At 40.1% G+C, this 15,250-nt stretch overlaps 1 protein-coding gene across 4 annotated transcripts; it reads right to left on the bottom strand.

Annotated features, from left to right (window-relative positions):
- Positions 1–4,819: 4,819 nt before the first annotated feature.
- LOC117949898 (signal-transducing adaptor protein 1-like) lies at positions 4,820–11,292 on the bottom strand. Of its 4 annotated transcripts, none has more exons than XM_034880477.1 (13): positions 11,057–11,292; positions 9,046–9,117; positions 8,816–8,935; positions 8,664–8,720; positions 8,365–8,516; positions 7,653–7,799; positions 7,483–7,552; positions 6,467–6,569; positions 6,198–6,287; positions 5,495–5,563; positions 5,323–5,373; positions 5,050–5,232; positions 4,820–4,902 (listed from the first exon to the last, which is right to left on the bottom strand). In XM_034880477.1, the coding sequence occupies exons 1-13, from the start codon at positions 11,141–11,143 to the stop codon at positions 4,856–4,858; spliced, it is 1,248 nt and encodes a 415-aa protein (XP_034736368.1). In that variant the 5' UTR covers positions 11,144–11,292; the 3' UTR covers positions 4,820–4,855. The 4 variants fall into 4 exon arrangements, with proteins under 4 accessions (XP_034736368.1, XP_034736367.1, XP_034736370.1 ...); XM_034880476.1 differs by having other exon boundaries at positions 5,495–5,567; positions 6,199–6,287; XM_034880479.1 differs by having other exon boundaries at positions 7,668–7,799; positions 11,057–11,287.
- Between the last annotated feature and the right edge of the window lie 3,958 nt (positions 11,293–15,250).

Below are 15,250 nucleotides of genomic sequence, written 5' to 3'. Positions count from 1 at the left end.
CTAGCAAGTAGCCTCAGCTAACAAATTGTATAATGAGTGTTATCCAGTTTGGAGAAACTCAAGTGATAAACTCTGGAAACTGATGTTATGAAGTCCTTATTTGTGCACAGCCCAACCTCTTGAGTAGCGTCTGTGTCTAAGTTACACATGATAACAGTTTTGTTTCGTCACGTTGCTCCCTCTGTATGCATCTCATGAATAACTGTAGCCTGCAATGCTTTGAAGAAGCTGAGATTAATGTTAACTTTATTTTACATGCTGACTGATAATGTCACAATTTTATTGTAAATAATTACATTTTTCCACTATAGTGTATCAGTCATTGAGGTAATAAAGGAGCAAAGGCATTTTGTTCTTGGATATCTGCTTCAACAAATAATAAAACAAAGTAAGAAACACATGTCGACTTATTTAAAAAAAATGTTATGTTTTCGTGCATTGTTGAGTTGCTTGGCCTCGTTTCCATGTTGGAGGTCTGGCTTTTTGGCTACAACTCTTCCATGAAGACCACATCTGGCCAGACTTCTCCAGACAGTAGATGGGTGTACCTGGGTCCCACTGGTTTCGAAGGGAGTTCGAAGGGAAATAAGCTTGATGTGTTTTTCATCTGCTGCACTAAGTTTCCTTGGCCGACCACTGCGTCTATGATCCTCAACGTTGCCCGACTTTTTGCTAGTGTACCTGTAAGAATTGTTGCTGCTTTCAAGGCAAAGGATAGTAACGTCAATTATTGATGTGATTTAGATTTTACTTTTTTTGCTCACTTTGCATTTTGTAAATTGATAACAAAAAATCATTTATATATTTGAAAGCATTATATATAATATTTTTTTACAGCATTTTTTCACACCAGCCTAAGACTTTGCACAGTAATATGTACAGCATATCTACATATATACACAAAATATAGGCCAGGTACAGAACAAATGTGATTGTACTTACAAATGTACAGAGCCATTTGTGCCATTTCTATTGCCATTACAATGCAATGTACAGTAAGAGACTACAGTAGAGATTGCGCCCCACGTAGGCATAGTCCTTCGCAACGGGTTCAAATCCAACCCAATCAAGACACAGATAAAATGAACAAACAGATTACAAATTGTACAAGACGACAACATGCAACAACACATTCACATAGATTCAGTGTGTTAAAGCTGTCATTTGGTTATTTGTGATATTTGTTATTAGTAAAACTAAGAAGAAGAAGGTGATTATGTGACACACACACGTGAGTCATTTCACTGGCAGCGGAATGAAAGTCAACAGACTATAGTTCAGGTACAGAACAAATGTGACTTTACAAAATGCCATGTGTCATTTTTATTGCAGACTGGTACTGTGTACCAGTAGTTAGCTTCTTCTATTCAAGTACAACTTATTTCTCACGTTCTGTTCTTCACTGTTCTTAAAGTCATTTTTCTCATTACTTGCAGGCAAAGCTCATTAAAGCCGATTTGATCAAGCAATAAAAAGCAAAGTTGGTTCTTGTCTAAGGCATTATCCAAAGAAAACACAGTAGAGCATGTGCCCCATAGTCCTTGGGCAACAAGACCTGGATTCAAATCCGACCCAAGTCCTTAGCTGGATGTCATCCCATCCTCTCTCTCTTCAGCTCTTCTAATAAAAGGAAAAAAGCCATACAAATATATCAAACTTGGTCTGCACTTTCAAACAGAGCCTCGACAGTTTAGGGGTACAAAAACATACATGGCTGAACTGAAATGTAATCCTAGCTGCACAAGGTATATTAATCCAGCTACAGAAAAGGTTACGTCCTGTATTCACTCATTTTTGTGGTGACACCACCAGGCAAACTCTAACTGAGTCCAGGAGGACCTGTACTCCGAGGTCACCTCTCTCCGTTCTGTTCTGGACAAAATAAAGGATAACATGGGGACACATCACACAGGAGAGAGCTGAGGAGGGTCACATCATGTCCCGGAATATATACAATTTTTCACAGGTAGCTTTTTACAGCTAAAATCGCTCGACCAGATAAGTGATGTGACTACGTGACCTCTGGGCAAAAACACAAACAAGTTTTGCAACCCAAATCTCTAAAAACTCAACCGAGACCAGCAGCCAGCAGACCTGACAGAATGGCAGTGGGTGAAGAAATAGGTGACCTGCTGAAGCTGTCACGATTACTAGAACCCAGAAGCAGACCAGGACAAGGTAAATTGGAATAACAAGGAGAGTATTTATTTGTAGTATGAATACGGAAGCAGTGGGTGAAAAGGGGGCCTGGAGGGTTTTTCCAGATCCGAGAATGCAGCTGTGAAGTTGTTGGCCTGGCGGGCGTGAGTGTCTATCCAGGTGATTGACTGTAGACAGAGGAACAAAGTAACAGGAAGCAGGTTAACGACAGGTAAAGAGACAAGACAGCAAAAAGACTTTCAAATGAGCTAAACATACTGGTTACGCTATCGCTCCGGCAGTGAATGAATGTCGGGTCTCAGCTTATATGGTGCAGAGGTGATAATCAGGACCAGGTGTGCAGATTGCAGATAACAGCAGGTGTGCATAGTAGGAGAATCAGAAGGAATCTGTTCAGGAAACTCAGTACAAACAGACTTCAGGTTAGAGCAAAAGCAAAATACAGGCAAAACAGGCTCAACATGCTGGAGTCGTAACAATGTGACACGTTTGTACGTAGTGTTCACTGGACACAAACCAGGAAGAGACATTAAAAATAAATAAATTACCGTAGATCATAATTCTGTTAAAGATGGTGCTGCATCCTCAGAATGGAATCAGTAGTAGTAACTTGTACCATACTATCTTTAATCAAAGTTACAGTTACACCAGTAACATTATAGGTTACCTGTGATAAAATATGAAATGAATGAACTATAGTAGAGCTTACACATTGACTCAAGCAGCTATTTTCTCCCATACCAATTTTTTATTTCTATTTATAATTCATTATATTTCTTCTATTTTACTTAGCAAGCACCTTGGAAAGGAATCCTAGCAGTGGCCCAGCTAACCCATATTACACTAGGTTGACATAGCATTCAGAAACACTCTGTAATCAAATAAGAGAGCAAGACTAACCAATGGTTCAGGTTCATCAGCATGTTGTGTCAGTCCTGATCCACCTCCAGGGTGCCCTCCGTGCCAGAATCCGATGCATCCCTGGCGGAGGTGAACGCTCCATTCTGCGCGCCTTCCCTGATCTTCAGTGTTGCCGAATAAAGCAAGAAAAAAAAAGGTTAAAGCAACTTGACGGACATGCTGAATCCATGGTTCAATAGAAAGCCTGGTATTGCTTGGCCGTGAAGTTGCTGTAACTCGGGGAGAAGTTAATTTTCCCACTCTCAACGATGAGCAGAGATGCTGCGCATGCGCAGCCTGTAGAACCGTCGGCCTGGTTGTGTAGCGAAGTAGTGGTATGCCTAGTCTTCTTTGGGCTATCGCTGTAAATTCGGTGGGCTCTCTGGGACCTGAACATCTGCTAGTTTCTTGAACCACTTAGGCAGGGAGCTTGAAAGATACTGGATCGCATTAGCACCTTCTAACCCCTCTTTCAACCCAATGTTTCGGATATTGCATCTTCAGTTTTTTTCCTCCATATCTGCTAGCTTCACCTCCATCTCTTGAAAAACATGGCCATGGCTGTCAAGAATACTTGAGTGTCTTTCCATGGTAGTTTTTAGGTTCTTTACATCCGATCTGATAGAGCCAAGGCTCTACTGACACCGATACGCTACGTATTGTTTGAGTGTCATTATAACCTGGTTGTAACCTGGTAGTTTATTGGAACGATCACCTATTGAATCTGCCCTCTACCTATCAACCAACCTATTTAACCCAATTAACAACCTGCTCCTAGACAGCGCTACTGAATAGAAGGCAGTTCATTAAATCAGGATTTATTAAACTCTACTTTGCCAGGAACTAATATATCATAAGAATAACACATCTCATGGATGTTGTATTTTTTGCAAAGGAAACTTTTTTGTTAAAACTTTTTGTAGACGGGTCCCACCTTTGCATGCAGGATCATTAAGCCTCCTGCTAAAGTTTTGTTAGTTTTAAATCAGTGTCAGTGTTTAGTGTGGAGCTTAATCTGACAGCCAGGCTCTTAACTTTATTTTACATGCTGACTGATAATGTCACAAATTTATTGTAAATAATTAAATTATTCCACTATAGTGTATCAGTCATTGAGGTAATAAAGGAGCGAGAGCATTTTATTCTTGAATTTCTGCTCCAACAAATAATAAAACAAAATAAGAAACAAATCTCGACTTAATTAAAAAAAAACAGTTGTAACACAAGAAATAGACATGTACAGAACATCATAAAACTGATAAGAATTGATTCCCAACTGCTGCAGTGCATGGCACATACATAAATGTTGCTTGGTCACATGTATTTGATTGGATGTGTCAAAAGCAAAAGAAACTATATTTTCATACAATAGGTACAGAAACCCCACGCCCACTCGTTTCTTTCATTCATACTTCACTGTATAGATGGCCAGTCATACATGTTTTACTATATATATATATATATACATATATACACAGTATATAAATTAGCTATGTAAATACATACAACAAAAGCAGGGCGAGGATAATGTGACATGTACACTCCTCGTTACACTTGATTCGTTTGCTAATGAGTGTCTGAGATGGGGGAATCAGTGAAGTGTTAATCTTGGGAGAGGCTTTACTGCCAACAGCCAGCTGACGAGGAGGAAAGAGGTTGTTTGTGTGGAAAGCTGCCATGTGTTGGTTCATCTTGCTGGGACGGACCGGTCAATTTTTCGTCTGTACTAGTGTGAGTCACTGGTTGTCTCAGATTTTTTCAGATCCCTTGAGAGGTTCCCAGCAGCAGAGGACACTCAACACCTGGCCTTTTGTTGAAGCTTGAGTTTCAGCTCTGATATTGCTGCAAAAGACCAGACAATAAGCTTTAATATTATTGGCATTTTAACAGACACTAAAATAAAGTAACAGAGAAATATATCTGCAGAAGCTGCTATTTAAATAAGGTCTCGAGGCAAGGTTTGTTGTCAGTGAAGCCGTGTGGACTTACTCTGTTCTAGAGGGTCTGCGGAGTTTCTCGTCCTCACATCTGGGGTGTTTTTGGAAATACAAACAGCCTCGGTGGTGGTGGTGGTGGTGGTGGTGGAGGACGGGGGTGATGTAGAAATGGTCAATTTCCGAGGAACAGGAGTTGGAGGCATTACTGCTCTCTTGTGTTTTTTCGTTTCCTCTTCTGTGGAAGACCAAAAACACAAAATGTTTCACATTCATAAAGGTAACAGACGACTTTTTGAGATGAAATGATAAGAAAGGGATTACTTACGTGCTACTGGAACAGCTGAGGCATCCTCTGTCTCTTTGTCTTTCTCCTCCTCTGTTGGACACAAACATTGACAATGAATGACAACGGAAAAATGTAGTCACACCAGTTTGTCCTTGCAAAGCAGGAATGATAGGATGTTTGATGGGGTTTTTGGAAGGAGAGGTGTACTGACGTTTTTCATTCTGATACAAATGCTTTTCTTCAGTTGGTATAGGTTTAGGTGTCGGTACTCTTGGAGCGACTGCGGGAAAAAAACATGCAATTATAGTCATTACAGGGTGGATATAATGACAACAACAGTGCTGTCCCAGTAATTAACACTGGTTGTGTGTAGGTTTTGAAAATGAACGTGTACACTAGAGTATGATTAGTAAAATCTGCTACGCACCTGCATGATACCTAATAATTTCCCTATTTACTCTAGTTTTCATTATTTTTATTATCTTAACATTCTATGTTCTATGCTCTTAGTTTAATATGTATGTTTTGATGTTTGCACCATACAGTAGAGTGGCACTTTTAATTTAGTTGTATGCATTCACAATGACAATAGAGTCAATTCTGACAATAAAAGGTAAACATGACAACCTCTTAAGATATGTTGCTTATCCAGAAAATCCATTTAGTAGGTTTATAATATATAATACAATATTAAAGAATTATTTATTAGTTTTAATTATTGTCAAAGTGTCTACAAGAATTAATATAAAGTCATTTTGTGTGACTTTGACTTGTTGGAAAAAGTCAAAGATTAGTTGCATGGAATGGAATTTTCTGACAGCTGCATGAATCAAAGGGAGTGGCATGAAGTGCAAACAGTTCATTGGCTAGCCTGTACTGTTCATGTTTGTGGCTTTCTGTAACGACGGCAGTACCTGGTTTGGCCGGTAAACTTGGTAGAAGGAGGTCTGGGGGGCTCCACTGAACACTCGTCTCTCCGTTGTCACGATCAGTCCGAATAAAAGCTGTGAAAAAGCCATAACTTCAATTAGTCATGCATACCTTATTGTAAATGTATATGTTTGGTTTATGGAATAATAATTACAGAGCTTAAAAGGTGACCTTAAATACAAAGTGAGCAAAAGAAAAGGCAAACACAGAGAAGAATAAATAAGATTAAAAAAGTCTCTGTCTTTGTACATACTGATGTTTTTGTCATAGGCTTCCTCTATGATCAGAGGAATCAGAACTCCGTCCGTTTTTTCCACTAAATAGTTGACCACATCGTGTAACGTGGTACATGGCACCTGCAGCGAGAACAACTTCTCTTTAGCAACTTAAGAACAACGAAATACACATAGGAAATAAAACGGGTTGTGTTTTCTGATTGGACTTGACTCAACCTGAGTTACCACAATTTTGATGTTATTCTTGGAACGAGTTGAGTTTAATTAGTGTCATAAGGCGTCATAATTGCTGAGAAGGAAGGTGCGTAAAACACCCACACACACACACACACACACACGAGCCGTGTCACTGGCAGCAAAATAACATTCCACAGAATGTAGGCCAGGTACAGAACAAATGTGACTTTACAAAATGTAATGCGCCATTTCCAGTATTTACTTCTATTTAAGAACAACTCATTCTATCTCACATCCTGTTCTCCACTGCGATGTAAAGTCATGACTCACATTACTCGCAGGCAAAGCTTATTGAAGCTGATTCGATCAATGTTTGTTTTCTTGTGCCAAGTCCGTTGCTGCATGTTGCGGCCCGTCAGACACCGCCTACCAAGAGCCCGGGTCTGACCGAGGTTTCTGCCTAAAAGGAAGTTTTTCCTCGCCACTGTCGCACTGTTGCTTGCTCTGGAGGAAACTACTAGAACTGTTGGGTCCTTGTAAATTCTGGAGTGTGGTCTATCTGTATAGTGTCTTGAGATAACTCTTGTTATGAATTGATACTATAAATAAAATTGAATTGAATGTCACCCCCCCCACCTTATTTCCTGTCTCTCTTCAGCTGTTCTAATAATAGGAAAAAAAAGCATAAAACATTTCTTCTTTAAGGCCAATACATAATGCCTGTTTTGTCCTGGATTCTGTCAATAACATATTGACTGATATATGTACCTGCCTAACACTTCAAAGACCAGCCCTCAGACCTTTATCTGTGGCACAGACAGTGCAAAGTACCTTAAGCGTGATTTCTAATACTCACCGGATTGTCCACGTCAATAGCGAAGCCTCCTTCATGTCTACGAGTCACACGGTAGTGTCTGAATACAGAGCTGAGGCAGGAAGAGTAAGGCATGCAGTCAGGACACAGATAAAACGAACAAACAGATTATACATTGTTCAAGATGACATATTTTGATTATGTGTTTATACTTTGGGTGTGTGTACCCTTCAAGGTCCTGACGGGTGCTGACAGCGAAGGAGGTTCCATTACTCCCGGGCCTCAGCAGGAGGTTTCCCCTCTTGGCCTCTTTCTCAAGCAGCAGCTCTGCCTCCAGACGGGACACACGGTGGTAACACCTGCATGACGTCACAAAACACCGGCATTAGACAAAAGGAAAAACTTCAGCCATCACTCATCTCAAACTGATTTTAGTAGTGACACAGAGTTTGTATAAAGGAGAAAGGGTGGATTAAAATGTGCAAAGTCTTGTCTGAGATTCAACACATTAAATAGCATTTAATCCTTCAGTTTATCTGAAAACCTTAAAAGAAATCACCAAATATGAGTCTTCCCTGTACAGCATTGCTGCAAAATTGGGACCACGCGACTTTAAAGATGCAGAGACTCAAAGGTAGGTGTCTCTTTTCATAAGAAAACGTAAGATTTTAAGATAAATTTAGATATTTCATTTCTTTTTACCAAAATGCTTCAAGGTCGATAAATAATGCCTGTTTTCATACTGTAGCCCTTTACCTGGGCTAAATATAACAGATCTAATAAAATACTTCAAAATTCTCTTGCTAAATAGGAATTTTGGTCATGTATATCATGGTTTCAGCGCTTTCTTTTAGCTACATTAAGAATAACCGGTATTTTACTTGAGCTTGAGATTCAATAGGAGATAGTCTTGTTTGTACTCACGCTGGCATGTCGGCTTGGACGCTGATGTAAGCACAGTGGTTGATTGCAGCAGGTTGAGAGACATCTATTTTTCTTTCCTTTTCCTTTTCTACTGCCTCTTTCAGCCTGTGGATCTGGCCTGGCAGCAGGTTGAGGGAGGATGGTACCGACAGCTGCAAGGAGACACAGTTGCTACTTTAAAATGTCTGTGCAAATGAGGGCCTGATGTTAAGTACCAAACATTGGCCATCTTAAATTTAAACAATAATAAAAAAAACTTGTTCCGTCTATAAAGTGGGCCAATGTTATACGCCACTGACCTCAGCTACAGATTGGATGTACCCCTTCCACAGCTCCCGAGTCTCTGCGCTAGAAGCCTGTAGCCACAAAGAAGGAGAGAAAAACTGTAAAATGAGGAATTACTCTGAAAAAAAATGAGGTTGCTTTACATAAGTTAGGTTAATTTCCTCACAGTGAATTTGAAATTGATATCCTTCATCTGGAGGATGAATCTGGCTGCATCCAAGTTACAATCCTGGCTGCCGTCATCCGTTATTGAGATAAATCCACTGAGATCCACTTTCTCTATGTACTGAACACACAAAGGCACATGGAGTGACATATAATTCCGGTTGGCTTCATCAGGAAAGGTTTTGATCAAGAATCATCCAAATATGAATCCAAATCTTTGAGATAACTCACATCAGTGTCTCTCATGTCGTTGAAGAAGAACAGCGTGTTTCCACACAAGCTGGTCCACAGTTTTCGGGATGCCTGAACAAACATGCCCAGCAGGGAAGAAGAACAGATATGGAGATGAACATTTAAGAAGAACACATGTTTTTATTTGTGTTAAACAGAATGTAAAGTACAAAGATACTAAATTGACAAAACAAGGAAATGAACAGGTGCAACAACTGTGCAGGTAACATTCTTGGATCAGACTTTATGGGTCTAGCTTTTGTAACCAATGAAACCTAAAGCAATGTGTGATGTTGTCAACTGTTGTTTAGTGTTAGGATAGGTCGGACCTGATTTGTGAGTGTTGAATAATTCAGATGTTTGTAGGGCAGTTTCAGGCTAAATCCCCCCCACTGAACTCAAAATACCTAAACTATAAGTACTGATCTGTAAAACTGGGACTTTGATGTAACTGCGCAAACTACATTTTATCCAGGACTGGGATAGATTTAAAGTGTCTTCAGAAAAAGGTTTCACCTTTGATTTTACATGCTCTCATTGGAGTGCCTTCACTCTCTTATCAGGTAGGGCCTGACAGACCAGCGCACATGATTTCTTATCTGCAAAGCCTGCCTTTCCAGTTAGCAACGTTACTTTGCCGTCAGTTCCTGGCCTGTTCTAATCTTTATGGCACAATACGCAGAATAGACGTCAGACCAGATTGAGACTGCTGAGAGTCAAAGTCCTTATACAATATACACAAAACTATATGACAGGCAACTCCGCCCACAGAGAACCCGAACACGTGACCTGCCTTTACCTGGCGCTGTGCATTAAGAGTGCAAAATAACTAAAATCCACCTGTACCTCAACAGGATTTACAACCCACATGCACAGTTAACGCCAATGGCATATTATTATCATCAGCACTAAGACATATCATCCACCCCATCTTAACAGGACTTGATGACTAGGGTTATATTATTGTCATCATGATATAAACTTGCGCAATAAACCCATTGTGGAGGACTGCGACAAATCTCGAAAGACACTAAGGTTTTTCATTAGTTAGTTTAAAGAGAATATCAATAGAAAACTGCACTTTAAATTTGTTTTTTTAAATGGGGCCTTTTCTGTTCAGATAATAAAATCCAATTTGTAACTATCCTTTTGTTTTTTTATTCAAAAAGCTATTTGTTGCATCAAAGCATTATACAGAAAGCAGCAAAAAGGCAGAACTGAGTACATTTTGAAAGTGTTTCTTGCAAGTAATATCGGTATTGTGATATTCAACAACGTTATTGCACATTTTCCTTATATCGTGCAGCCCTAAAAACAACAATATGAGGTTTTTATTGGAACTTGTATTTCTCCCCACAAAGGTGAAGGAGCCCTGTTGTGTAGAGCACTCATTCAGCCGACCTAAAGCCCTCTGGAAGAAACTATCATGATGGTTTCGTAACATTTCGTTTTGTAACATCTTCAAAGTGAATGTGGAGGCTACTCCTTCAGTTTTTCAGACTTAGACTTCTCATTATTAATCCTTTTGGGATGACTCCTGCAAGGAAATTGAGATTTCCGGCAGCAGTTTTTTGCAAGAAGTATACAGTATAGAGAAAAAGAAAGGAAGACAGTATAATTATAACAGTAAAAACAGTAATAATAATAATTAAAAAAAAAACTTGATCAAAATGACATTTACCATAAATTATCAGTAGGATTGTTGGGGCTCTGTTATACACAAGAATGCCTAAGCCCTTTGTAATACGACATGCAAAGTTAACACACAAACACACACACACACACACACACACACACGCACACACGCACACGCACACGCACACGCACACACAAACAAAGAACTGGTTTGGTGAGATTATTTTCTATTTCTGAAACATTTTGGTAACAAATGAAAAACCTTGAACCCAGACAAAAGAGTCATAAGAATTAGACCTGTTGGCAGTCCAATTTCACCTGCTGCATACCAAAAAGACAAACGTGTCTCTCACACCGAAACAATCTAATAAATTACCTTATCTTTGAACGACCTCTTCTCCAGGTATCCCTCATAGTAGCAGGATGGTAGCTGGCTCCTCTGTCGCGCTGTTCGCAATGCCATCACGGTGGTCTCAATGTTTACAATGAACCCGAATTCATAAACTGATTAAGATCCCAACATCTCAGTAGCTTCTGTCTAATCTGCAGTAAAGCCCTCTTGCATTTATGTGGTGAGAGGGAACCTGTGCGTCAGGTAGGCGGTAGCGTCCTTGCCGCTGATTGGTCTATGTGTGGAGTGGGCGGGGTTTTTGGAGACTGTAAATATTGTGGGAACGTGTTACAGTCTGGGTGGGACCATCAAGCAAAAAGGGCACGTAGACTTTATAGACAGTAGGACTAGCCTACTTCTGACGTGGTTGACCTATTTCTCAAGATTTGGAAATCACCTCCAGGCCTCACTGAAACTCAGATCAGTAGCCTGTCATTTCTGTGTACCATAAAATGAACTGGGAGAACAAGTTTATGCGTAAAGACAGATCTAAAAAAAGACTGATACCATCAGGCACGCAAGTGTGTTTTCCAGAAAACATTAGGAATGACGTCCTTATGTTGTCGTTTGCAACACGTTTTGTTAGTTTAAATGAATCAATAAGCAAGAATGCAGTAAATCCTTATATGATGAAAGTATGGTACAAGGCAACTAGATTATTGCACTGTGTTGCGTGGCTTCATGGATGTGTGATCTCGAGGTCAAATAACCTATACACATAAATTATCTGGCCAAGGATCTGGCTTCTTAAGGTTTTTATACAACATATGGTTGGGTTGTGTGTTGTGGGCTAATGTTAGGCGTATAGGAAGTTGCGGGGAACCATTATAATATGTGTATATATTATATATATAATTTATGACAGTTTATCAATCTCACCATAGTGCATAATTATCTGGAGAGGCAATTGTCTTTGACATTAATCTCAAGATGAAGAGATGGTGGCTCCCTCTGCTGGAGGAATGTCTGGTGGTACTATCAACATGAACTAAAATAATATAATCTAAAACTTAATTTTACTGTCTGTACCAATGGGGTAGTTTTATCTTTTCTCAATATGTCAAGAGGCGCAAAACAAGGAGACCCGTGTAAGAGCGGGAGAAAGGGAGCATAAAGTGTTACTGTATGCAGACGACATCCTTTGGCTGTCTGTAGATCCTGGCTCCCAGCCCCCAGGCTCTTGGAGATCATGGGAACCTTCACTGAAGTCTGAAGTAATGCCAGTGTCTACAACCTGTCTACCAACAAGAAATAATGCACTTCAATTTAAGATTTAGATACAGGTATGCAGTATCTTGGAATTTGTCTTACTCCAGCTATCAACAATTTACAATTTCTTCCCATTATTTCAGCTTAACCTGGACTAGTGGAAAACTGATGAAAATAAACACGATTAAAATGATAGTTGCTCCACAGATGAATTACATGCCACTGCAAGAATTCACGCGTAAAGCTTGAAAAGTTATATTCAGCCAGAAACAAGGGAGGGTTGTCTTCGCCTAATGGGAAGCTATATAGAACAGCTTTTGAGGAAATTGTTGAGCACTGGTGTGGGGAGAGTTCCGCTCTGAGTTGGTCGGATATATAAGGAGGGAACCGGTGTCTCCGCTTGGGACCATTGAGGCGTTGTCACAAGCTTTTAAGAAGGAAAGGCATCCAAATCCAATCTTGCAGTATTCTAGGGAGACTTGGGCAAAAGTGCATAAGCTACTGCACATATCTCAATATAATATCTCATATCTAAACAAATGTACTCATCCATATGCAATAACCACTCAATCAAAGTAGGAAGGGAACCTGTTGTATGGACCATCTGGATGAATAAAAGCATCCATAGAATAAGTGACTTGTATGTTGATAGCCTGTTCCAGCCGTTCAAGAACTCAAACAAAAGTTCTATATGACAGGTAAATCAAACTTCTGGAGATATTAACAGCTCAGGAGCGGTGTAACTAGATGGGATGTGATTAGCAGATTCACACATTATTAGGTTTTTCACAGTTATTAATATACACATGCCAAGCTTCATAAAATGGGATTATTACAGGACAATCCGTGTTTGAATTGTGAAAAATGTATGAACGCCATAGGATCCTACCGCCATCTTTTGTGGTGTTTCCCCCTGGTCTTTCCATTTTGGAAACAAATCATAAAAACTATTGCAGATTGGTTAGCCACACCATTGCCAGAGTCTCCCCAGCTGTGTCTACTTTGTTATAGGTCCCCTTTTCCGCCAGAGATAAAAAAGCAGACACTGCTTCATGTGAAGCCCTTCTTGCAAGACTGAATGATCGTAGGGCCAAATGCTACCAGGTCTGGTCTCATTTCCTTCATTTTATTCATTTTATTTTGATCAAATCTAATTAGATCTCAGCCAACCCCCCCATATATATATATATATATATATATATATATATATATATATATACACAGAGCTGCCAACTTTTCCCAAAACCTTGGAGTGAGATTTCGGGGGTCCGACCGATATTTTGCCACGTACAAAGCAATTTCTTTGGGTCTTTATCCCTCAGGGTTTAAATTGGCATTTGTTATATTTGTGGGGGATGGGTCTCTCCCTAGGGGGGTCCGGGGGTATGCCCCCCCAGAAAAAAATTGTGAAAAATAAAACCATTAAATGGCACTTTCTGGAGAGTTTTTTTGCAAAAAAATGTAGAAACCAAGTGTTACATGATATGTGCAAAACTGTAGGGTTAAGAGCCTTATTAATTTCTTATGATATAAGAACTAACCCAGACAATGTGCCAAACATAATGAGCCACATGAAGAGACAGTAGCATATGTCAGAACAGCTGAGAAGATTTGGGTCTGTGGTGAACCGGTCCAGGGGTCCCTGCCTGGTGTAGGGACCAGGGACCCAAAGTTAAATTAATGTTGTGGGATCAACTAAGACCACTGAAATTCTAAAGAATGAGAACCACTGAGTTACATAAATTACAATCCTTTAACCTTTGTGCCAAGGTTCAGTAATGTTTGGCCCTCATCCTCTCTGCCCCACGTACTGTATTTACTTTTTGGGAAAATAAAGACTAATGTTCATTTTATGAAACATTGAATGAATTATTTACAGGTTAGAGAAGCACAATAGTGGCCCAACGTTGCAGTATTGCATATATAGTATAGGATAGCTCAGATGTGTTTCACCAGATTTCTCATGTTTATAACTTTATGCACATTCAAAATATAACTCCTCCCATCTCTGTTGTCCGAGATCTGGAGAGTTGTAATATAGTCTGCTGTGCACGTCATTGCTCCGCTGATATGGTGGATCTCATTCAGCCCGTCTGACAGACAGAGGCCCATTCGGGTCTCTGGTCTCTGACAAAGTTTAGAGGTGGCTGTGTGCTGGTCATTATCAGAGGTCTACGCACAGATGCAACGCGTCCCTGTCCCCAGCAGAGAGAGTCCACTAAAATTAACTGAAGATGCTACACTAGCCGCGCTGCTCACCTCTATTTTCACAGAGAGAGTGGTCACGAAGCGACGGACGGGTCTGTGATACTCAAAGCAAATACCTGGAGCCGGGGAGCGCCGGTGTCGTGCCAATGTACTTATCCCCGCCAGGATCTGTATCCCCTGGCCGCGGGAGCGCGCATGCACACAGAGCGGAGATTCTGCTGCCTTTCGAATTGTTTAACTGCTGCACTTTGAATTTACCTCTTAAATGGAACAAATAGCGACGTGGAAGACTCGGCAGGGTTTTCCATAGTAACATGGGTCTCAGTTAACTACATAAATACGTGTATTTGTCTGTTACATTAAGGCGGCGTGTGAATTGTTTGTAGCGTCGTTTACTATTATGGACGTATCCTCCCTGTCCTCTAACGTGATTTCTGTTTTAATTTAATTTAGTTTAATATGGCTTTTCAATTAAACACTTTTTCACCTGTCTACCATATGAGTTACATAGGAGGTAGGCTACTCAAAATATCAGACCGTTTTTCACCTGATATTTTGTGCGTCTGTCGTGTCATCATGGGTCCTATTTTGTGTGTTAACCAGGTCACAATAAACAACCTGACAACATTTGTAGAGGTCTGCTGTTGTCTAGCAAAAGTTACATAGAGGGTACCCAAAATATCGGGCTGTTTTTCACCTGATATTTTGTGTATCCCACCCCCTAACATGCAAAGGGTCTGTCCTGTCATCATGGGTCTTATT

This window comes from Etheostoma cragini, chromosome 9 (assembly GCF_013103735.1).
Source record: "Etheostoma cragini isolate CJK2018 chromosome 9, CSU_Ecrag_1.0, whole genome shotgun sequence".
Lineage (NCBI taxonomy): Eukaryota > Metazoa > Chordata > Actinopteri > Perciformes > Percidae > Etheostoma > Etheostoma cragini.
Note: the sequence above shows the minus strand (reverse complement) of the source record. Positions and strands in the feature narration are given on the sequence as shown.